The following is a 25,269-nucleotide window of genomic DNA, read 5'->3' as shown; positions in this document are numbered from 1 at the left end:
AAAAAAATTTCAGGCAAAATTAATTCTTTAAGAAATCCCAATGACCTGTTGTTTTTGAATGGTCAAGCCATCTTGAAACATGGAACTTTGCTATTAAGTGCAGTTCAGCATGTCAGCATGTAGAACATACTTATTTCCCGTACATATATGTGTGGGGGGCATATATGTGAATGCACAGATACAGTTTTGTACTGGAAGCTTCGTTTCAAGACAGATTAACATAAAAATGTTAATTTATAAAATACCATATTAGAGGCAATTATTTTCACTATGGCAGGGCTGCTTTTGGTTTTGAAATGATTAGGTGAGTTGGAGTAGGAAGATCCCTGAGTATATTTAAATTATTCTGTTAATAAGTTTTGATACACATTTACCTTTTCTGTAACATCCAGCAAATAGTAGTTGCAATTAAAGTTATTAGTTAGCTCCTGTCCTTTTCATGTCATTACATTATAATTCATTGATTTTACAAGTTTTACAAATTATAGGAACATAATTATCCACTTAACACCAAAAAGGTAACTTAATTTAGTTTGGCAAATACAAACACCGTAACTAGTTTTCATTTTTCTCTTCATTTTTTTCTGGTGCAGAAGCAAATGAGTTTTTCTTCCATAGTTCAAGTTATGGTTTCTCATAGTTGTAGTGTGACACTCTACCTCCCAAAACACTGTATCATCTGGGCAAAACCTTAGGGAGAAAGCCAAACCTTGGATTCCTGTTTCATTTAGAATAAAATCCAGATTCCTTGACAGGACTTGAAGGAGTGTGTCATCTGCCATCTGACACCCTATTCATATCCCCCACTTTCCAGCCAGACCTCCTTTGGCTTGGGGTACACGAAAACACTGCACACTTTCCTACTTCAAGACTTTGAAAATACGGGTTCCTCAGCCTGGAACCTTTTAACCCATCTGTTTGCACACCTGGTTTCTTCTCACTTTTTATGTCTCATCTTAAACGCCACCTCCCCAGAATGGCCTTCCTTCACCATCCATCTAAAGTAGAGCTCTGTTGGTAAAAGGGTGGACACTATTAGCTATACATTGAATAAAGTCTGAGGACCTCATGTATAACATGGTGATTATAATTGATAACACTGTATTGTATAATTGAAACTTGCTAAGAAAGTAGGACTGAAATGTTCTCACCAAAAAAAAAAAAAAAAGTATGTGAAGTGATAGATGTGTTAATTAACTTGATGGGGGAAATCACAATGTATACATATATCAAACATCACATTGTACACTTTAAATATCTTACACTTTTATTTGTCAATGATACCTCCATAAAGCTAGAAAAAAAATTTAAAATAGAGCTCTCCCTTTACCCGCCGCCGCCCAACTACTTTCTACAGTGGTTCCTATTTAATTTCTTTGTGTTCCTATCCCACTAAAATGTAAATTCCTTGAGGTCGAAGGATATCTGTACCTAGTGCAACAGGTTATATGTTAGGACTCAAAACTATTTCTCGAATCAATAAATAAATGGGAAAGGCTTTGGCCTGTGATTCAGGACACCTGACCTCTGGGCTGATTCCACCATTGACCAGCCATGTGACCCTAGACAAATCCCAACCTCTGTGGATCCACGTGATTAATCAAAAAGAACGAGGAAGAGTAGATGTATTAAGGTTAAGATGGCTGCCAAGTTTTGATGCTTGATTCTTCCTTCCTCATTTTCTCACACCAATACTGGAGCAACCAGTATGTAGGGCAACCTCAGGAAATGTATGGATAGGTCTTGAGGTAGAACAACAGGGTCAGGATGGTATAATAACAGAATATTAATCAGCTTTAGTGCATCCCCATCTCAGGTGCATGGGACCCAGTCTTCATGTACAATGCTTTGTAACCCACCTCCTACTGTGTAGATGTTTCTCCGCGAGTACTGATCACTACCACCCTCTTCCACACCTTCCCCAGTGTTAACGATAAGTTATTATTTTTTATTTATTTTTTAATTTTTATTGGGGAATATTAGGGAACAGTGTGTTTTCCCAGGACCCATCAGCTCCAAGTCAAGTCGCTGTTTTCAATCCAGTTGTGGAGGGTGCAGCCCAGCTCTCCAAGTTAAGTTGTCATTTCTTTCAATCTAGTGTGGAGGGCGCAGCTCACTGGGCCATGTGGGAATTGAACCAGCGATGTTGGTGTTATGAGCACTGTGCTCTAACCAACTGAGCCAACTGGCAGCTCCTAACAGCTTATTTATTTTGTGAAAATTCTGACCTTTTGAAATGAAGCAGGATTGGATGGGATGAGAAAAGGGAGCCCCAGGATTATAGGAGGTGGAGGATGGAAAAGGATTCGAGCTTGGATTTGCAATGCAGATGTCAAAGAAGATTGAACTGAGAAAACATCTTTGAACTAATAGAACTAATATGGCAATGAGTTCATTGGTTAAGAAACAAAAGTTCAAGACTTTGGAGAGAGGAAGTAGAGCCAGAGTGTAGACTCCTGGATTTTGGAAGTGACAGGAAGAGAGAAGGAAATAGCAAAAGGGTAAAACAGTCAGGGATAAAGAAAGACTGTTCTGATTTGTTTTGGAGTTTTTGTTGTTTTTTTAAGGGGTAGGAATGTAGGTGCCTAGAGGGATTAGGATAGGAGAAACCTAAGCCTCTTTGTAATTAGAAGGCAACGTGCCAAGGGAGAGAGAGGCAGGAAAGGCCTGTGGTGAGGAATTGCCCAGAATGACTGCAGAATGAATTTGTGGGGTTTTATTTGCTACCATTAGTTTTATTGCCATATTTGGGGGTATAATTGACATATAACAAAGTGCACATACTTTAAGTGTACAATTGGATAAATTTTGACATATGCCTACACCTGTGAAAGCATCATCACAGACAAAGTAGGGAACATAGCATGTCCTCATGCCCTGTTGGAATCCCTCCCTCCTGCTCCTCCCCATACCACTGACCCGCTTCTTGTCACTATAAATTCATTTGCATTTTCTAGAATTGTATACAAATAGAACCATACTATAAGTGATCTTTTTTGTCTGTTTTCTTTCACTCAGCGTAATTATTTTGAGATTCATCTTGTTGTTGGCTGTATTTATTTTTCTTTACTGCACATTAGTACTAGTTTCCTGTGGCCCCTTGAGCAAAGTGGGTGACTTCAACAACAACAGAAATTTATTCTCTCACAATTCTGGAAGGCTGAAGTCTGAAATCAAGGTGTCAACACAATAGGTTCCTTCTGGAGGCTCTGAGGGAGAATCCGCGCCATGCGTCTCTCCTAGCTTCTGGTGGCTGCTGGCAATCTTTAGTGTTCCTTAGCTTGTGGATGCATGGGTCCAATCCATATCATAGAGATGGACAACAGAAAAGGGCACTGAAAAGGAGGACTGAGGGAGTAATAGAGAAGTGGAATGAACTGGAAAGAGTGAGGGAAAGTGTGGAGAACTTTCCACCTCAGCTTTTCAGTCAGCAGTTCTTAGTTATTCTTTTGGCAGTTTACTCCAACATAGATTTCAGGTTTAAAAGAAAAAGTCATTTCTCTGTTCCAGCGAATGGATTGCTCTGAACAGAAAAAGCCCAGACAAGTTAGCCTGACTGACGCCATAGCTGAGCACTAGATGGCGCACTTTCTAGAGCAACTGGGACCTTGCTTGTGACTTAACAACTTAGTGCCTTTAGGAGCCTTCATCCCTTGTGTACACAGCCTCAGCCATTCTTAGGAGACTGTCCACAGTCGCAAGTGAAGCTGAGCCCAACTTACTTCACCTTTCCTTTCTTTTCTGGATCTCAGATAAAGTCTACTGTCCCATTAATCTTGCCCTTGTTTGGAGCAAAGCTTTCCAGAAGGGCAGTCAGTAGGTGCTGTCTGTCTGGACTTCTCACTTCACATTTTCTCCTCCACCCACTCCAGTCAGGCTTCTGTCCCAGCACTCCACTGCACCTGATCTCATCCAGGTCAGCAGTGGCCTCTGTGTTACCGAATCCTGTGTTCGCTCTTCAGTTCTCATGCTCTTCCCTTTGGATGCCACACTTTCCTGATTTTCCCCATACTTCACTGACGGACACCTCCTCCTCAGATTTATCGGCGTGCTCTCACTCTGCTTCCTTTCTCCTCTCTAACTACTTTCTCATCCTAGGTGATCTCTTCAGTCTATCGCTAGCCTTAGGAGAGTGATTTCCAATGCTAGGTCTTAAAAGACATTGCTGTTTCTGTCTTGCTCTGTTTTGGATTGCTTGCTGTGGGGGAAGTTGTCTGATCTGTCATGAAGACCCTCAAGCAGCCCTAGGAAGAAGCAGATATGACAAGGAACTGAGGCCTCCGGCAACAGCCATGTAAGTGAACCATCTTGAAAGTGGATGCCCGATTCCCAGTCAAGCTTTCGGATGAGTGCAGTTCCTGCTGATGGCTTGACTGCAATGTCCTGGGAGATCCCAACCCAGAACCACCCAATTAAGTGTTTCCACACTTCTGACTCTCAGAAATCATGTTAGATACTAAGTGTTGGTTGCTTTAAGTCACTAAACTTTGGGGTGATTTGTTATGCAGCAATAGGTAACTGAAATACCCATGTCTGCTTCTCTGACCTCATTTCTCAATACTTCCTCGCCATGCTCCCACAACATCTGCCTGCCTACTGTGCCTGAAATACACCAGAGTTGTTCCTGACCATGACTTTTGCCCTCTCTAGTCCCTCTGGTTAAGATCCCATTACCCTGGATCTTTCATGCCTGACTCCTTCCTATCATTCAAGACTTAGTCTTCTATAACCACTCATTTTAAGTTAACCACTTCCCCATCACCATCCCAAAAAGTCTCCAACACTCTACTCTGTTTTCTTTTTCACATAGCACTCATAACTGACCATAATTAATTTATTCACTGATTTGTTTATTTGTTCATTATCTGATCAGGGCAATGGTCTTATATGTACCATGGCATTCTCCGTACGTACAAAAATGTAAGGAACAAAATAGGTAAACATTTATTGGCTAAAACAAAGAATAAAATCATTTCAATATCATTTATTGGAACCACAATCATAAGAAGATTACATCAATTTCTGAGGTCAGAGTCTATTTTTTTTCTACTAGGAATGTTTAGCTGGCCTGTTGACTTAGAATGCTGCAACTATGTTGAAAGTTTCAAAGGACAAATATATTTACAGATAGCTATGAGTGCAGAGGGGAGGTGAACAAAGGTTGTGGGAGAAAAGTGGATGATAAGATGGATCAAAGTCAACACAGATTAAAGTTGTGCTGATTCGTGGTGGCTGCTTCAATCCAAGCAGCTCTGGTTGGCAGAATGTTTCTGATACTTATTTGCTCTTCAAAAAGATTTTGGAAAATTAGCAAGTTATCATATATAATAGCTCAAATCTTGACCCAATTTCCCCAGTACAACCAGAGAAATTAATATCTACTTTGATTTCAAATATACAGAGGGTGCCAAAAAGATGTATACACATTTTAAGAAAGGAAAACAATTGTATTAAAATTGTAATACTCAATGTATACCAAAAACAAAAGATAAATGCAAGTCATGTGTATACATTTTTGGCACCCCTGGCATATATATATATATAAAATCTCTCCACAAAAATGGTGGATATTATAAAGATCAAATATTAAAGGTAAATGATTTTATAATAAATATCTTTATGTTTTTATATCACAGATTATCCAGGAAAATATTCCAAATATTTAACATATGATACAGTAAATATAAGTTAATATATAAATCAGTATATAACCAAAATTTTTAATATATTTCCCTTTATTTTCTAACTAAACTATGGATACAATAAAAATGGATAAAGCTGCAGTATAAACCAGTTACGAATCACTGTAATCGTTCCCAGTCCTTTGTGACTTTTATAAACTGTCCACGTATTCTGGGCTGTTTGGGTTGCCAGTGGATACCTTCCTCTGTGAAAGCCGTCAGTTCCTCTTGTGGTGGCCCTTTCTTGCATTTGTGACTCTTGATGCATTCCTAGGTCTCTACAGCTTTCTGCCCTTGTCCCATTGAGGGTTGGGGAAGTAGAGGCCTCCTATTATGGCTAGCTCGAGAGTGTTTCACCATCTTTTGAGGTATCTTAACCTTATCCCCAGCTTTGTAAATAGGCATTTCATTAAACTCTCCTCAGGCCACCTTTTTGAGATAAGGTAATATCTTATTCTTCTTGTATTCACAGCACCAGCCATAATGAGGTAAATCTTACAAAGTTTACTTTAGGATAATAAAAGGGATTATAAAATGAATGTTATAAACTGAGGAAAGTCACTCCTGCTCCAGACCAAGGATATATGAGGATATTGTTGGAGGGATGTTTAACAAAGGCCTCTCCTCCTCATAAATCTCTTGAGGAGCCTAAAGCTGGAGAGAGCAAAGGGAACTGGAAGCCTCCTGGGAGGCCAAGTTGGGACATCTTGGTTGGGCTGAGTTGGCCTAACACTAAGTAAACATAGAGGCCATGAGCCATGTGTCCCCTGCTTCAGTCTGCCCAACCCCACTCAACTGTGGGGAAGTTCACACTATAAAAATTGTCAGTCAAGACTAGGGCCCTGGGCTGGCCCGGTGGCTCAGGCTGTTGGAGCTCCGTGCTCCTAACTCCGAAGTCTGCCGGTTCAATTCCCACATGGGCCAGTGGGCTCTCAACCACAAGGTTGACAGTTCAACTCCTCGAGTCCCGCAAGAGATGGTGGGCTGTGCCCCCTGCAACTAGCAATGGCAACTGGACCTGGAGCTGAGCTGTGCCCTCCACAACTAAGACTGAAAGGACAACAACTTGACTTGGAAAAAAGTCCTGGAAGTACACACTGTTCCCTAATAAAAGTCCTATTCCCTTTCCCCAATAAAATCTTAAAAAAAAAAAAAAAAAAAAGACTAGACTCAACCTCATAAATCCTAGATTTCCTGGGGGAGCACAAGTTACAGGCTCAATATGTGCCTGAAACTAGAAATCACTCTCCCCCAGCCTCTTCTGCTCAGAGACATGCCAGAGGGAAAATGTGTATCTCAATATACAGTTTGAGAACCCAGGCCTGAGTGACAGTTGCGGGGAGACCTTCTCTTCCTTCCCTCTGTAGCAAAGGCTCAGGTGGACTAATGGCCATTGTTTCGACAGAAGCTCCTCAGATCAGAGAGTCTGTGGGACATCAGGCACTCCATGTGGCAGAAAGGGCAGCAAAGAACAGGTATGGCAGCAGAGGACTGATGGCATTTTCTGTTGGTCTCAAGACTCCCTGTCTACTTGAATGGAATGAGCCCCTGATAGTTGGATTTAAAATAGAAAAGAGACTCCCAGGGTAGGGGGAAAATGTTCTTGCTATTCTGAGATGGATGCTTAAGTGACGTAAGATGAATATTTAAAAGATCTGACATTATTATATATGTATATCAGGCTGATAAAGGCGGGTGCATGGCTACACTTCAAAGGTTTCCTATTTTCCTTAGGGCAAAATTGAAACTTCTTGCCATGGCCTTCAAAGACCTTAGGCCTCTGGGCCTTGTTCCCTGATCTCACCTCATTGTCCCCCCTCCCTACCTGAGAAATGCTCTACTCAGACTTTAAGACTTCTCTTTCGTCAAATACACCATACTCAGGGTCTCTCCCTAGGCCGTTGACCCTGTTGACCTTCTGCCCGCTACCCAACTAAAGTCCCACCCACTCACTTCTCTAACTACAACTTGTCTCTCCTTTAGATCTCATGTCACACATGACTCGCCACCTTGAGAATCTGAGACCAACCCACAGATTCCGGCAGAAGTGTCTTAATTAGGTTCAACATTGTCACACCCCCTGGCATGGTTTTGTAGATTAAATTATGCCCCCCAAAAAGGACATGTTAATGTCCTAACCCTTGGTACCTGTGAATGTGACTTTATCTGGAAATAGGGTCTTTGCAGATGTAATCAAGTCAAGATGAGTTCATACTGGATTAGAGTGGGCCCAAATCGGGATTACTGGTATCTTTATAAGACGAGGGAAATCTGGATAGAGGGAGACACATGCAGGGGAAGTGTGCCATATGACAAAGGAGGTATGGATGGGAATTATGCATGTACAAGTCAAGAAATGCCAAGGACTGCCCATGACCATCAGAAACGACGAAGAGGCAAAGATGGATCCTTCCCAAAAAACAGTCAGAGAGAGAGCATCGCACTCCTCACACCCGGGTTGCAAACTAAGAGCTTCCAGAACTGCGAGAGAATAAATTTCTCTTGTTTTTAATCCGCTAATTTGTGGTACTGTGTTGCAGCCACCCTAGGAAACTGATATACAAAGATACATGGTTGTAGATAAGAATTACCTATTTTGTTGTTGTTGTTGTTTATTTGTTTGTTTCTCTCATTAGCGTAACCCCCATGAGGACAGAAACTATATCTCGCTATTCATCAATATTTACCCAGCTCCTAGAATACTGCATATGACATATTAACATAAGATAAATATTAGTTTCATAATAGAACAGGCAATAACATTGCTTACCTGAAGAAAACTGTTTTTTTAAAAAAAGAGCAATAAGAACGGTTCTAGGGGTGGCTGGTTGGCTCAATGTTTAGAGCACAGTTTTCATAATACCAAGGTTGCCAGTTCGATTCTCACATGGGCCAGTGAGCTGTGCCCTCCATAATTAGATTGAAAACGACTTGACCTGGAACTGACGGGTCCTGGAAAAACACACTGTTCCCCAGTATTCCCCAATAAAAATTAAGAAAAAAAAAGAACGTATCTAAGTTGTGGGTCAGATACGTTCACCACCTTGAGTCAGTGAGACAGAGAGAAGTGGGTCTCTGCAGCAGAGTACAAAGGAAAAGACTATTTTTGTGTTAGATACATATTTCTACATAAGTCTTTGGGACAAGGTATATGACTGCTGTTTTATGATAATTTTTCAAATAGATCAAAGAGTCCATGAAAATTTTTCTCCCTTTATTTATTTTTAAGTTGAAGACACATCCTAAGAGGTGATCATGATTTCACATTTGACCAAAACAAAATAGATTGCTCTGAAAGTATATCTGCAAAATTGATTTAAAAATTAAATTAACACTTACACTTTGGAAGAGCTAGGATCTACATCTAGAAAGAACACTTCATTATTGGAAAACTTGAGAAGATTGGTCCTACGTGTGCCGGGCATCCATGCCTACTTTATGGAATCCTGAAAATCTTTTTGGCTTCTGCTAAACTTTTCTCATCCAGGGGTGGCTTCCTTGCACTGCCAGGCTGGAGAAACTTCTTCACGGTTGGGAGGTTGCTGATCCTGGTTCTCAGGCCCTGCAATGCACAAGAGCACAGCCTCAGAGTGGAGACAAAACACCCACGCAGTCATTAGCACAAGCCAGGGAATCTGAGACCCTTCGAGACCAGGACCGATAGCATCCCCTCCATCAGCACCATCATGAGGTTGTGAAACAGGCACCCGGTGAGCTATGAAACGGAGAGGAAGAAAATACAGCTCAGCGGCTCTTTCCCCAGAAATGCTTTTGTTTAAGACTTCCTTCAGTTCACTGTCTGCTTCCCTACGTGGAAATCCTATACATTCATTACTCTCGTGCAGTACGAGGAAGAGTCATGTGTCTGTCAGATACCAACACAGATAAAGTTTCCAAACTGGAAAAATGAAGGTATAGGGACATTGGGCTGGAACTGGAGACAGAAAATACAAAAGGTAAACCATGAGGATCATCAAAAACAATCTGGCCAAAAAAATATATATAAAAAAATAATTAAAAAATAATAATAAAAACAAAGCAAAACAAAACAAAAACAATCTGGCCTTGTAGAATAGTGTAGTACCAGAACTGCCTCCTCAAGGGTTAAGAAACCCTTTACTGTAGCACCAGAACTGCCTCCTCAAGGGTCAAGAAGCCCTTTTCTGAACAGCCCCCCAGACCAAAATAACCTAGTCATTAATCATAAACACCACGTATTGCAAGGTCAGGAAGCTCTGTTGAGAAAAGGCTTATCTTGCAGCAAAAATGTAAGCAAGGACACAGGACAAAAGTCTTGTAAATATCTTGCCTGCATGGAAAATTACTGAGAGCCTTAAAATGTTATGCTATAAAAACCCCTAGCTTTGTGTGTTTGGGGTCCTTGTTGAAACCCGCTGCGTCGGGCAGATACTCGGACCCCAGCTAGCTGGAAATAAACCTCGCTGTGTGACTTGCATTATCGTGTGACTTCTGTTCGCTTGAGGAGGGGTTGACTCCGGACCCTAACAGCCTCTGAGAGAGAAAGGCAGGGGGATAGAGAGGACTGTGCAGAGAGAAGCACAGTGTCTGAGAGAAGGAGCAGGAGCTGAGGGAAGGAAATCAGAGGAAGGAGACCTGCTCAGTCACACTCAGGTAATATAAAGAGAAGGACATACCTGGGAGAAAAGGAATCCCAGAAAAAGGGGGACAGAAACTAATAGAATAGCGGCTGGGGAGCGAGAATCTGAGTCCTGGTCCCTCTCATTGTAACAAGTAAGTTATTCTCCTTGGCATAGCATCCACCTCCAATTTCCTTGGGAAAACAAGATTCTTTGCATGCCGAGGACCAGGGCCTAGGAGCAAATTTTGGAGATCTGGGGGCAGCAAAGTTTTGGACAATGATGGGAATCATTACATCCCCAGGCCAAGAGTCCAAATAGTCAAGCCCAGGCTGCGAGATGTGGGCCTTCCCGCCTGAGAGGAGTGAGAGATCACCTTCAGCAGAGGGAATTTGGCCAGAAGGCTGGGGTCAAGCTCCTCCACACTGTAGAGGAGTTCCACCAGGAGAATGTCTGCCTTGCTCAACCTGTTGCCAACCAGGTAGTCTTGTCCGTGGCTCTTCAACACCTGGGGAATTGGAGGGATCCGGTTATGAACACACAATCAGGCAGGGTCCCCTGCTCCTGCCCAGGACTCTCCAGCCCACCTTTCCCACCCGTGATGACTCACCTCCAGAGCACATTCACCACCTTAAGTCAGTGAGACAGAGAGACGCGGGTCTCTGCGGTTCTTTCATTACTCCCCAGGCTACCGCTTCCTTTTCCAGTTCCCACATCACTATGGCTCCCTCATGTGCTTCTTCCACTGGCCCAGAGCTGCACCATATTTCTGTTGTCCTCACACCCTAAAGTTTGCGTCCTGAACTTCAGGTCATGAGTCTCTGTCTCTCTCTCTGTCTCTGTCTTTCTCTCTTTCTCTCTCTCTCAATCTCCTCACCTCCCTCATTTGGGCAGAGTCTATCTTCATGATATCCTCCTTCAAGCCTGAGCAGACTATTCCAGAGCCTATATGTCTGCTCTTGTCTGCTCTCCTCATTTCCCGGTCTATCTCTCTGGGACCTGAAATAATCCTGGGTCAACTTGAACTTGCCCATCTCCCATGAAACATCGGCTCTGACTCCTAACCCACCTGAGTCTGCCAATAACACTGGTGGACTATGTTATAATTCTCTTGCAGAAGTGCCTAGGGCTGACTGGACTTGTCTGCAACTTACTTTTGATGCATCAAAAAATAACATGTTTGATTAGAAGAGAGAGGGATAGAGACATATATAATTAAGCAGAGATAATTATAAAATATTGATTTTGAATCTAAGTGGTGGGTATGTATGAGTTTTTTGTACATCTCTTTCAACTTTTCTGTGTTTGAATTTTTCATAATTAAATATTGGAGAAGATATGTGATGCTTGTTAAAATTATTACAGGAATATGGAAATCAAAAAAATGGCACCAAGGACTAAAGATAGTAACATTTTTGGAAATACCCTTTCAGCCTATATATGCACATGGAAGTTTGGATATAATTAATGACTGTAATAAAACATCAAATACTATATTGTAATACACATTTTTCAGTTACATCGTCTTTTATTTCAAAGTGCAGATGTACCTAAATTGCAACATCTGTCTAGATTTGCATCATGTGAATGTACGTAAACGCAGCCCCACCAGCCAGGAGGGTGTGTGCTCAGGCTGCTATTAAATTCTTTACTCCTTGAATAGAACCTGACACACAAGCAATGAATTCCCATTTGCTGAGTGAATGAATGATTTAATGCTTTATAAAGGTGAGTGTGTTCGATGTTAACCCTTTTCTTTACATGTAAGCCTCTTGTATCTCTTATAGTCATTATTTGGTTCATAATTTTTATTTAGCAAGATTTCAGGTGGTTTTGATATTCAAGTGTCCTCCTTCTACATTCAAAGAGAAACCTTAACTAAGGTACCCATTATGTATAATGATAGAACTTTATTTCCTTAGTTTTGCACGATTTTCCTCAAATGTCTGAGAGCCATGTCCACAACATTTGCAGATTATTTGTTCCTTGACATCTTTTCATCTGTCTCTCCCTCTCCATCCCACTGCTTCCATCTCTGTGTAGAAGCACCTCATCCATCCCTGAAACATGACCATATTCTCCTGATGAGCAGGCAGCTCATGCGTCCTATGCATGTTGCCAGAATATTTTCTGATGAATTGCTTTCACGGGCTTCCTCTTGAATGAAAAGCCCCTGCAGGATCTACGCCAATCACTAGTGTGGTTCTCAGAGCCTTCCTCCCACAGCCCATGCTCTCTCTATGACATAAAATTCCATCAAGAAAAGAATTCTGGACTGGGTCCTTAAAAATTGACGTTTTGCTGAAAGACGATAATTTGGATATAACAGGTACAGTTCCCCTCAGTGTTGATTTTTATCAAATGCCTAGAGAGTCGGGTGCTACATTAGTATTCAGGAGGGCTCATTGGAAGGGAAGGTCAATGCCCTGGGAACACCCAGGCAGGATTTTTCTTTGTCCTCTAATCTCAGTGCTCCCAAACTCTGAACAGCCCACTTACTTTTTCAAAGGCAAGGAAATAACGATTTGTTGTTTTCTCTTTGATCAGGCTGATCTTGGCATCTTTTTCAGCAGGTGGGCATAGTGGTAAATGCAAAATCATTTCACCCAAATCTGCCATACCTTCCGTATACATATCAATCCTGAAAGACAAAGATGACCGAGTTGTGAAATATCTCCTGCCTTAGATTTTACAGTTTCAAAATGTACAAGAATGGGGCATCAGGAGGTGGCAAAGTAATTCACCTCCACTGGGGTGCATTATTATATGCCAGTCGTTCAGCTATGATTTTTACTGAATTTGAACATTTCATTCTAGAACAAGGTTGCTGTCAAGGTAGAAATATGTCTAAACTTTTTGCTTTACACATGACAAATATAGGGACAGAGAGCATCAGTGACCTCTCCAGAGTCATAGGCATAGAGAAATTGGTGGAATCACTTCAAGTGACCACTGAGGCTGTACCTGGGGTTACCCATTGCTGTTGTGGTTTGTTCTGTGCACAAACTTAGTGTGATTGACATGGCTAAAGTCCTCCCACCTAAGTAATCTCCATGGAGAATCCCTGGCACAGCCACCTGCTCATGTCCTTCTCTCTCTCTTATCCTGTTACACTGCCCAGGCCCATCTATATGCCTGATATTAGCAGTTCTTCCAACTAGCTCCTCTAGAACCTGTTTCCACAACTATCCCAAAGTACTGTTTGCAGACTGGAGTCCAGTTGCAATTCTCCAGACTCCACCTAAAATATCTTCCAAAATGGTGCACCCTTTACACAGTTCCATCCACTCCATATTCCAAGAGATATGTTTTTGTTGTCCCAAACTGGGCTTCCTATAAGATGTTTCTTTAAAAATATATATAAAAGTTTTATTGACATATCATTCAAATACCCTCATGTCATTGTTTTCAACTGTAAAATTTTGAGACAGATTTCTGTACCATCATCACACTCTAATTTTAGAATATTTCCATACTCCTAAAAGAAATGCTGTATGCTTTTGCAACATTCCATAGTCTTCCTGCCCCCTAGCATTAGACAACCAAACTTACTTTCTGTTTCTGTCAATATAAGTGTTCCTGACATTTCCTGTGACGATATCATGTGGTATGAGCCTTTTGTGTTTGGTTTCTTTCATGCACCATAATGTTTTCAAGGTTTTTCCACGTAATCATTCCTTTTCAGGGCCAAACAATATTGCAGTGACGGATATATATAACCCTGTGTTCATCCATTTATCAGTCAATGGACGTTTGTGTTACTTGCTCTTTTTGAATATTATAAATGATGCTGTTATGAACACTTTGGCACAAGTTTTAGTGTGGATGTATTTCTGATTGTTTTAGGTAAATACCTATTAGTGGAGTTAGTGATGCATGGTAACTCTATGTTTAACTTTTTGGGTAACTGCCAACAGTTCCTTACAAGATTTAAATGTCAATCATGTGGTTGCCTCACCACAGGGAGGAGAACCCCCCCACCATATGGTTGCAGTAAATAAATCTGGCTACCTCAGTCTTGTGCCAAAACACTTGAGGTAACCATAGCATCTTGGGCCCCAACATCTTCTAACCCTTGTTAAGTGGCCCAGTTATAACTGGTTGGTAAGTTAGGTTCCTGGTTATCATTCTTGTAATTTCTAGAACTTGAAAATCAGCTGCTTTGGATCCTTCCTTGCCCCAGCCTTATCTCTAGACACTCAGACATGTGTCCCTTGTCTCTAGATGTTGGCTGGTGTTCAGCTCCTCAGGCCTAAGCACCTGGAGTCATGACTGCACCATCTCCCTGGCTTCATAGTTCATCAGTGTTTGGAAACTTCTGTCACTCCCGGTGCTATATCCCTGGAGTGAATCCTCTTCTGTAGCCCCATTTGCTTGATTCCACTCCACGTGGAACCCCTCGTCCTCAGAGCTCTCTGCTGTATCTGACCTCACTTGTACCTTCAGTGCCCAGTTGCTGTTGGTCACGATGCTCCTGACACAATCCCGCCCATTCAACAAAGAATTGAAATAGTTCCTATTAATTGTTGATGCAAAAAACAGACAAAATACCATACAGTGCTCTCTCCTTTATGTCTCTCCCATAGAGGTTGTATTTGGTGGCAATGTAGTTGAGAATGGCTCTGGACTGTACCAGCTTCATCCCATCAATTTCGACCATTGGCACTTGCTGGAACATCAAGCTGCCATCTTTTGAAGGAAGAAAAGAAAAAGTGAAATGTCTTGTGGATCACAGTCTTTTAGGATGAAAACATTTTGTTTGTTGAAATGATTAAAGATGTGAAAAGCAACAAACGTTTGCCTGGAAACATTTCAATGGAAACAGCGTTTTGTTTTAGCCTCCTATAATATCTTTTTTTTCCTAATCTGCCTTTATACTGTTTAACTCATTTCATTTATCTTTTTATTTCCATTAGATACATGGGAGGTCCCTTGTGATTTTGTGTCAATTTGTCTCCTGGATAGCACCGGAGGAAGTTGGAGAGAGGCTACAACAAGGCTGCCTGCCGGATGGCATTTCAAATGGGAAGTCTGCAAAATAGGGCTTTTGGGGTTCATGGCAGTAACGCCAAGTTTAAGAGACATCTACTCTGTAGCTTGTTTTGTGTGCTCTGGTATTTCCACCACGGCTCCGTGTGTCCAGACCCTGTTTTCCAGACTCAACTGTGCTAGTTCTTTCTCTTTATCTCCTTCTTCATACTGTCGCCTGGCCTTCCAAGTAATTATTCAACACCATCTCCTTCCCTGAGTCTGTAACACTGCTGGGATTTCACCTTGTCAATCCTGTAGTGAAAAGACTTGAAGCAACTGCTGGGCCTATTTCTACTCTTGTCACTCTGATGCATGTGTCTGCATGTCTTTAGATAGGACCCTGCAAGGGGTCCTGAACAAACACAGCTCACTCATGGTGCAGAAAGGCAGGAGAAAGCAAAGAGGGGGCATTCAAGGAATCCATGGACGGCTCCTTTCGCAAGTACTCAGTGAGGTCAAGCCCTTCCTGGCCCTGAGCGAAGTCCAAGACCTGCTTAAGGAGCCCCACCCTTTACACTTGAACGACTTTTTGTCTCTCCACCAGCCCCAACCCCCACCATACACACACATAGGTGTTACCTGGTTTGAGACCTCAACTGACTTCCACTAGATCAGAGGAATTTAAATACTTGGTCTTACCGTTTCTTAACTTGTCCAAGTCTTCTGGAGTTTCTATAAATTTCTCTTCAAACTGAAAAGCAGAAACAGTAAGTGAGTTCTTGATATTTCATTCCATAGCATCAAGGAATTTTTAACCCTTGAATGACTTGCATCTGATCCATCACATGAATGAAGTCAGATTTCTGACTTTGGCAGGGTACAAAGAAGGAAATGGTCATGGCTGTTTACAGATATGGATTAGAGCCACCAAGAAAAGAGCATGGGTTGCAGCATGTAACTGCCCCTATTTGGAGGTTCAATTCACCCCCATCCTGTTTCCATCTCTGATGATAATTAAGTCCTAATTTGAGAAGGGGTGCTATTGAAGGGAAGAGATTGGAAAGTTCTTCGAGTTAAGGAGTTTTAGTATCTCAGGAAAGCACTTTTCTCCACCTGAGACAGGAGAGGACATTGTGTGTCCCCCAGCATGGGGTGTGCCATGGGGCCAATGACCACCTAAGATGCTGCTACCCAGGACCTCTGCTGTCATTTACATCACTCCATTTCATTTTAAATTTTAGAAGGCAGACTTTATGGTGAAAGTGTGGGGACTTTGGGTTTCTAATATGCTCAGTGGAACAGTCTATTTTGGATCTACACGACCCGATAGGGTCAGACCATAGACAGTGAGTTATGTGTGCGCAATTTATAAAACTCCTCATTCTGGGCAAACATAAGGGGTGGTGGGTGGCCATCAGGGTGGGTGGCATGGTAGAAAGGGGTTGGCTGGTGTGACATTGTTTGCGAGGCTAATGGAAATGGATGGTGTATGAAGATCAGCCTTTGGGAACAGAGACGCCAGAAGACCTGACCAAGTGCCTGACCAAGAGTCATACTGGGATGGAGGAGAGGAAGCCTAGGCTACCCTCAGCATCGCCCCCTACTCCCCATCCTGTGCCAAATCCTTCCTGTCCAGGGGCTCTGAACACATCCCTGAACCTCAGAGCTGAAGTCAGGACCACAGTGAAAACTTGGGGTTATTGGTTTATAGGGAGAAAACAACCTGGAGTGGCACTATTTGTATTTTCGTGTATTTGTTTCTTCATGAAATTAAGAAAGGGCTGGGCTCAAGTCTGCGTGCATTCATGAAGCTATCAAGAAAGTATAATCAAAGGCTGAGATAAACATGTTGTTACAAGGCTGAAGGGAGCAAACTAGAATCCCCTGTTACAGGACGCCACCTCCCCTGAAACCCTCCTTTACTGTTCTACCCTGAGGGGCAAGGTCTCCTGAGTTCATCCATGACTCTCCCCTGAAAACCCTCCCAGAGTTGCTGGCTCCCCCTGATCTGGACCGAGAAGTGTTTTTCTCATTGACACCTTTACAGGGCAGCGCTCAACAGAGTCATCTCCTAGACACCTATTTTCCACGGGGAATTTGGCATTTTGACACTGTAAATGTTGGGGGTGTCCTCCGAGATACTCCCACCCTTCCTTTTAATCACTTATTTGCTTGTCTGCGTGCTCACTAGAATGTAACCTTCCTGAGGGCAGGGCCTTCGTTTCTCTTGTTCACCCGCGTAGCCTCAGGACCTAGCACAGCACCTGGCACTTACAGGTAATGGACAAAATCGTTGTTGAGTGGGTGTATTCAATCTTTAATAGGAAGTTTCTTAAAATCTGCTTTACCCGTATTTCTGGTTTATGCTTTAACTTTACGTTTATTTTCTACTATCTTATGTGTTTATCTTTTACTATGGAAATTTCTATCATGCCTAAAAATGAACAAAAACTGATCCTCATTGTACCCATCACTCAGCTTCAATAATTATCAACTCAAGCCAACCTGTGTCATGTTTATGACCACTCACTCTCCCAACTCTGGCAATAATTTGAAGCAAATTCTAGAGACCTTATACTTCATCTAATATATTTCATCTAAAACATAAGAACTATTTTTAAAATAAGCACAGTACGTTTTCATACCTAAAACATCAACCATGATTCTTTAATATTACCTAATATTCAGTGTTCTACTTTCTAATGTTGCATACATGGTACAAATATCATACAGTTTGCTAAGTCCAAATCCAAATAAGGCCCATACAAGAGGGTTAGTTTCTTAAAGTTATTTTAATTGTTTCTGCTCTTTGCCAAGAATAAATTTAAATAATATATCAGGTCAAAACTGTTCATGTCTTAATAACTGAGTTTTTGTTTTAATGCAGAACTCTTGACTGGTCCTTTAGTAAGAAAAGTTTCTTTGTGAGAAAGTACTTTGATACAATTTTAGACCCAGCTTAAGGTGGCAAAACTCAGAACTGACCTCTACTCCAGCTGCAGCCAGGAGCCACCGGATGGACTCCATTCGGCCTCGTCCGTTGAAGTAGTGAAGCCTGGGCTTCCCCGCCATGATGCAGTCACCTGGTTTCTCTAAACATGAGTGAGGGAAGGAAGGAAGGGAGGGAGGAAAGAAGAAAGGGAAGAAGGGAGAGAAGGAGGGAAAGGTGCAGGGAGGGGGGAAGGGAAAGAGGAAAAAAGAAAGGAAACCACAAAAACAAAAATGTGCTTTATGATGTAGAGCCGAACAGCACCAACAATCAATAGAATGTCTTCCTGGGCCTGAATTTTCACCCATCAGTAGAGAACCCTAGAAAATTGTTCCACACCATGCTCATATCTCTATTGTGAAAAATCTCATTGTCTTGGTAGGCTACTAGGTGAGAGTTTATGGTAAGGGTGCATGTGTGGGTGTTAGGGGGAGGAGGAAGGCTTAGAGAACTAATATCTCTCACTGAAAATCTCCTAATGATTCGGGCACAATGACAGTCCCTTTGGACACATCACATCTTTGATTCTCACAACGGCCCCATGCACTAGTTGCTACTATACCCGTTATTCAGTTCATGAAATCAAGGCACTGAGCCTAAATGACATGTCCACAGTCATACTCCACTTCATGATGGACCTGGAAATCCACACCCAGGACTGACAAGGGGCAGGGCTGGAACCCCCCCACCCCCACCCAGGTCCAGGCCTTGGGCGTCTGTAAGGGACCTTGACGCCCGAGCACTTCCTGACAAAGATGAGGAAGAGGGAGCAGAGTCGGTTCTCAGCAACGTGGCTGTGTTGCTGCCTTTGTTCACAGGCTGAAATTAAGGCTGAGACTCACTTACATGTAGTTCAAAAGACCCTAATTCTTTCCACTAGCACAGGATACTAAATCCTTCCCTTTTCTGGAATTCTACATTCTACCCATAGGTGGTACAGTTTTTCATCTAGAAAAGTTAATGTTACTGTATTAACTTTACAGTAGAGTAGATCTAACGTTTGTTCACTGTCTGTCATACAATGTCCATGCTCACCTATGTATCTTCATTTCATCCTACAAAAATCACCTGAGATGGCTCTGTTATTACTCTAAATTTCACAGTTGGGGATCCTGAGGTTTCCAGAGTAAGTTGCCTAAAGTAACTGTTGGATCTGGGATTCAAACTCATTTCTATTCAAACCAAAATGGAGGCTTCATTTTCTATATCAGTGGGGTTTTTTAAAAATATGCGTAACAACCCTACAGTGGACTATGAAGTCCACCCATTTAAAAAAATGAAACAGAAGAAAACAGAAAATATCAGAGTGCTTTGTACATAGAAAAGGCAGCATTGTCTCATGAGTTTTAAGTTTCCCTTATATGTTTGTTGCGTGTATGGGCGTGTGTATGCGTGCACACTCATTCGGTCATTGTAGTGGCAGGAGATACTTTGGTTGTGTCTGGTCAACAAAGATTGAGAGCCCTTCGTCCATCCCAGGCTGATGGGAAGTGGACATAGCCAGGAACCAGACAATGAAAATCAAAGGCCCCAACAATGGATGGAACTAGTTCTGTCGTGGGTGTGAATAGAAACACATAGGACTCGTTAGAAGCATGAATCCCAAAGCCAGGACTTAGGGAGAAGAAGTTGCATTTTCTATCTAGATCCCAAAATTGTTTAGAAAACACTAATGCTTCTCAAAACTTTTGTTGTTGTGGAGTTTGGGATAAAAATATACTTCCCTTTACCCAGTGATACACCTCTGAAAATGTGAATATGACTTGAATTTTAAGTATCAAAATGTTTTCAATATCCACATTGTTAATGTGAAACTCAACAGTTTAAGCTTTAGAAAGCAAAGAATCTTTTGGAAACATACTTAATAAACTCACCTCTCTTGTTAGTGCAGATTTTGTCTATTGTACTTATTTGGCATGGGAAAGGGAGATGCCATGATTCAGCAGAATGCAAAGGAGAATAAAGTTTGCACTAACATGTGAAATGTGTTTGTTTTGGACTAGAATTCACAGAGTTCAGTGTCTCAAATCCTCAAGCTAAGTTTCCTTAGCCATTGACTGAGGATCAAGTTACAAAGGCAATTTCTTTTTATCTTATCGTATATTTTATCATAACTTCCTCATAATAAGCAACTTTCTTCACCGTCCCAATAGGAGGGCCCCAATGTCCTGATCAAGACTGGAGCAAACATTATCATGAAACTTTGCCTGGTAAACAGCAAATGAGAGAACTAGAGAAAATCCACGATTTGCCATAGGTCACATGTTGGTTCCTGATTGACACTCAGTACAAGTATCTAGCAAGCGTAGATACACCCTCTACAACAACCCTGAGAAACAGCCTCTAATATCCTGTTTTGAAGATGAGGAAACTGAAGTTCAAGGAGACAAAGCACCTCTCCTTAACGCTTATGTTTTGCAAGTGTTCAGTTGGTTTGAATTCATCTTCTAATTTCAGGTCTGGGGCTTTTTCACTCCACCAGGTAACACTGCCACGCTCCATGCATCTCTCTGAGACCCTCGATTATTTTCCCATTCAGAATTCATTAGCCTACCAATGGTTAAAGGGGAGGGACTGCAAGAAGCATTGATTTCACAAGTTCCTTTCTGTTAGCTGACGTTTAGGGGTTTGATAAGAAGAAAAATTAATAAAAGCATGTCTTGTCTTCCTTTGATAGCCTAAAAACCTGTGAGTAAATTGAGAGCTGGTATAACGATGGTTTACCTTAATACGGAAGTAGGCTTATACTCCTTGAATATAGCCTATGATAATTCCAGTAGTAAACTAGAGGAGTTGTGTCTCCAGAGGGTTGGTCCTCATTACAGCATTTCTTAGCAGAAAAATGTGAGACTAGGAGACAAAGCCCAACTCCTTTCCGTATGAGGTACGTCAACTCAGTCAGTTTGTTTAATGGGTGTACCCCAATTTTCTCTTCTAAAAATAGAAATAAGTGTATGTAAGTTTGAAAGCTATTGAGAAAGTTAAATGAGCTACTATACATAAAACTCATATTAGGGATCAGAAAAGGCAAGTCCCCTCCTGTTCTCAGTTCCTGGGAGAGGAGTGAGTCTCTGAACACACTGGGTAGCACATGTGTCTTCTTTCTTCTGTCTGTCAACATATCTGTTTATCTGTATGTGTATGGACCTATCATCGATCTTGTGACTCAGAGCACTAGTACAAAGAAGATTTTACATCTACATAAATATATAGACTTTTTTCACGTACGTCATCAAATAGCTTTTGTGACTTAGCTTGTGTGGAAAGCTTAGTTCTATTCAGCTTGGTTCACCTGGTGGCAGGACATTTTCCATGAAGGTTCAACAAGGTCACACACATGATGAAACACAGCATTTTGAGCCCTGAGACTGCAGCAGATCCTGGGTTCTGCCCCTATACTATGCACCCCACGGGCCTTTCTCCTCAAACCCGGCACCCGCTGCCATTCATTGCATGCTCTGAGCACTCTGTAATCTTTCCGGTCCCCAGACCCCTGTGCATGGGGCTCAGCCATGCAAATGGGAGACCCACTGTTTCTCTCTCCTGCTATTCATTGCACTAGTGCAGTCTCATGGCAACACGGATGAAAATGATCACTTCTCTCCAACATCACTCTCCTTACTGGGAAATGCAAACGTTTCACAAATCCTTCTCCGACTTGTTTCTGGTTTGCCTATAATATAGTTCCTGCTTTTAAAACATTTCCTTCAAAGCTCCTCAACTAACACTCTTTGAGCACTTTCCTGTGCTAAGAAATGATGGCTGGTGGGGAAATCTGGTCAGAAAAACAGGATTGCAAACAACTGAGAGTGTACAAGGGTCCCAGCAGTGACTTCACTTGAATTGGTTCCAACCCAAGAGACATGTTTCTCTTAGACAGGAAGTCAGAGCAAGGTGAAAAGGCTGCCAGGCTGAGCAGCTGAGAAAGCAGTGTTTACTCTTACATTCTAATTCAAACGACTGGTACAGAAAATTTCTCTGCTTTCAAAAACTAATTATGTGCTCCGTGATTATTCATCCAGTTTTCCCATCAAGACTTCCTAAGCTTGGAACTTTGAGAAGTCGTGTGATCCTGGGTTTGTGCTTCCCCCTCCCCCAAGGACATTTGGCAATGTCTGCAGACATATTTGGTTGTTCAGACTAAGTGGGTACATCAGTTAGGTAGAGATCAGAGGTGCCTCTGATGTGCAGTCAGGCTATGTCTTCAAAGTGCATCTGAATGCTTTTTATCCATCCTTCGTCATGCTGTGCGTTATCCACCTTTTTTTCATCAACCATATTATTTTAACAGACACATTTTGGGGATATTTAGTTGGAAATGCCTTATGGGTGATTGCTGTTGGCTATTAGATCTATGTAATCTTTCCAGGACAAAGTTGTTTTGAAAACTACACGAATTCCTCTCTATCACTCCTCTCATTCAACTCTAGGCTTTGACTAGCACTCGGATGGAACTTGATCCCACTCTGTGTTCTTTCTACAAGTGCAGAGTGAAATGAAGAGAAAAAGTGAGAATATTCATCTTAACTGTGCCAACAGTATGGATGAAGCAATGATTTCTTGTTAAAGTTGTAAACAGACGATCATTGTTAGGTATCTTAACGTGTAAAGTTTGCAAATTTCAGGTAACATATGTGTTATCGCTTCTGTCAAGCACATCCTTAAAGCTAATTAAATGTACATTTCTATAACAAGTATTTTTGTAACAAACACACAAAAATATGGACAGGATAGCTCCACAACAAAAAATTACCCATCCCTAAATGCCAATAGTACCAAGGGTGAGAAACGTTTCCAGGCATTAGCTAGACTTGTCATGACTTGGCAGGGAGAGAGAGAGAGAGAGAGAGAGAGAGAGACAGAGAGACAGAGACAGAGAGACAGAGAGACAGAGACAGAGAGAGACAGAGCGAGACAGAGACAGAGAGAGAGACTTGCCAGTTAGCTAATTACAGCAAAGACGGAATACAACTTAGTTCCACTGACACCCAGACTAACTTCATTCTGTTACAGTAAATTCTATTTTGAATTTTCACAGCCTCGATAGTATTATAGTATCACCATTCACAACTGTTATGTGTTAACTACTTCAGTGGAGAAAGAAACTGTAGGATAAAGCTACACTCTCTCTCGAACTGTAAAGATTGCAGTTTGTCAGGTTGTCTAAAATGGTGGTGTTCTTTTTTCTCCTCATATCCTTAATTTTCATTATATGTAAAAGCTTATGCCCTAGTTTTCCAAATTTTCATTTTTACGTTTCCATAAAGACATATCCAGCAGCCTTTGGATAAACAACTTTTGAACTGTCCCCTAAGCACACCGAGAAGGTAAGATGGAGTATAAAACAGACATTTGCTTGTGCTAAGCACACATTTTAAAATTTTTTTGGTGACTTAGATATGAGGACGTGAGGCAATGTATGAAAGTTTATAAAATTCCTACTTACCTTATGGAAGTCCGTCTCCCACTTGGCTCAGCTGCTCAATGCCAACTCCTCATGTGGTTTTCACGTCATCTGTTTTTATAATTGAATGACGCCTCCTCTCTGAAAGGGGTAGCTTCGGCATAGGGAAAAGCCACTCCCACAGTGTTCGGAGGTCGGAGGTCCCATGCTAATTGAAGGAAAAAAATGACAAGTCATCCTCTTATCATGAAACAACTGGTTAATATGTTCCTTTTGAAGGTCTGCAAATAAAAGAGTACACAATAATTTTCATAGTTATTTACAATCTTTTTTGCTGACTAGATTAAAAGAAAACATTGTTGGATTCTCCCTACCAGTCAGAGGGACATAACTTTTTGAAGGAATTTACTGTGAGGTTTCCTGAGTTGGATGCAAGAACTAAGGATGATGAGAAATCTCTGCTGTGAGCAGAGCAGGGAGCTGATGTCAGTAAAGACAAGCTGATCTCTGGAATACCTTTAGGACCTATTTATACTAAAATATTACTTATTGTTTATCTGAAGTTCACATTTAACTGAGTGTCCTGTATTTTCTCTGCTAAATCTGAACACTCAAATCAGCTTTCCTAGCTTCTGGATGTTTGCACATGCTGGTGGTTCATTTTGGAATACTCTGCTTTGAGCTACCACTCTATACCCCCTCTTATGTCTTTTCTTACATGATGTTGACATTATATGTTTCATATCAGTTTTCCCCACAGTCTGTGAGGTCCTGAGGGTAGGGCCTTCCTTCATCTTGATTTTAGTCAAGTCCTTATCGTCTGGCACAGCACCTGGCACATAGTAGAAGTTCAATAAATAATATAGTTTTTTAAATTATTAAATGGAAAAATTCCAGCAAATGCCATCATTAAGAGAATAGTAAGAAGCAGAGAAAGTGCAATGTACCGACCCCCTTGCTTCAGCAATTGCCAACAGTCTTCTTCTTCTTCTTTTTAATCTACACTCTGTCGTGGGTGGTACGGTGGCCTCCTAAAAAGACAGGTCCATGTGCAAATACCTGAAACCTGTGAACGTGACTGTATTTGGAAAAGAGCTCTTTGCAGATGTAAGAAAATAAAGGAACCTGAGATGACATCATTCTGGATTATCTGGATGGGCCCTAAATCCAATGATAGGTGTCTTCACCACAGAAGAGAAGACACAGACACACAGAGGGTGAGGTGATGCGCAAATGGAGGCAGAGATTGAAGTAATGTGGCCGTGAGTCAGGGAAGCAAAGAATGCAAACAGCCACCTGAAGCTGGAGGGGGCAGGAAAGGATTCTCCCCTAGAGCTACCAGAGGAATTACAGCCCAGCCCACACCTTGACACAGACCTTCTGGTCTCTAAAATTGTGAAAGAACACATCCTGTTGTTTTAAGCCACCCAGTAGTAATTGATCAAATTTGTAGTAATTTGATATAGCAACCACAGGAAACTAATATATGCTCCCACCCACGGCTCCGTACACCATGGGATTATTTGGAAGCAAATCCTGGACAGCCTATCACTATCTATGAAAAACTTAGTGTCTAATTTCTAAAAGGTAAGCACTCCTTTTTTTAAACACAATCATGCTATTGTC

At 41.6% G+C, this 25,269-nt stretch overlaps 2 protein-coding genes across 4 annotated transcripts in view; one reads left to right on the top strand and one right to left on the bottom strand.

Annotated features, from left to right (window-relative positions):
• Window positions 1-18,093, top strand: part of TMEM14A (transmembrane protein 14A) — a 34,355-nt gene extending 16,262 nt beyond the window's left edge. The window contains exons 7-8 of one of the 2 annotated variants that reach the window (XR_013992632.1): window positions 10,584-10,760; window positions 15,196-15,331. Coding sequence is in view for 1 of the 2 variants with exons in the window: in XM_081038931.1 (XP_080895057.1) it covers window positions 15,196-15,217 (22 nt within the window). In the remaining variant the exon portion in view is untranslated. Of the gene's footprint in view, window positions 1-10,583; window positions 10,761-15,195 lie in introns of both variants that reach the window. The other variant, XM_081038931.1, reaches the window with a different exon arrangement.
• Window positions 4,840-24,851, bottom strand: LOC308493128 (glutathione S-transferase A2). Of its 2 annotated transcripts, XM_081038918.1 has the most exons (8): window positions 23,686-23,768; window positions 23,016-23,059; window positions 18,236-18,342; window positions 15,950-16,001; window positions 14,836-14,968; window positions 12,779-12,920; window positions 10,656-10,787; window positions 4,840-9,243 (listed from the first exon to the last, which is right to left on the bottom strand). In XM_081038918.1, the coding sequence occupies exons 3-8, from the start codon at window positions 18,320-18,322 to the stop codon at window positions 9,118-9,120; spliced, it is 672 nt and encodes a 223-aa protein (XP_080895044.1). In that variant the 5' UTR covers window positions 18,323-18,342; window positions 23,016-23,059; window positions 23,686-23,768; the 3' UTR covers window positions 4,840-9,117. The 2 variants fall into 2 exon arrangements, with proteins under 2 accessions (XP_080895044.1, XP_080895043.1); XM_081038917.1 differs by lacking the exon at window positions 23,016-23,059 and having other exon boundaries at window positions 23,686-24,851.
• Between the last annotated feature and the right edge of the window lie 418 nt (window positions 24,852-25,269).

This window comes from Rhinolophus hipposideros (assembly GCF_964194185.1).
Source record: "Rhinolophus hipposideros genome assembly, chromosome: 3".
Classification (NCBI taxonomy): Eukaryota; Metazoa; Chordata; class Mammalia; order Chiroptera; family Rhinolophidae; genus Rhinolophus; species Rhinolophus hipposideros.
The sequence above is the reverse complement of the archived record's forward strand: the minus strand, read 5'-3'. Positions and strand labels throughout refer to the sequence as shown.

What these genes read in the sequence shown, in the direction of transcription:
- LOC308493128 (XM_081038917.1), bottom strand. Translation starts at nt 18,322, where the DNA reads ATGGCGGGGAAGCCCAGGCTTCACTACTTCAACGGACGAGGCCGAATG. An exon ending in GACATAAAGGAGAGAGCACT is followed by an intron (nt 12,921 to 14,835) that starts GTATGGTATTTT and finishes TTTGTCTTTCAG; the next exon opens with GATTGATATGTATACGGAAG. An exon ending in CCAAATTCCCTCTGCTGAAG is followed by an intron (nt 9,244 to 10,655) that starts GTGATCTCTCAC and finishes TGTGCATTGCAG; the next exon opens with GGCCTGAGAACCAGGATCAG.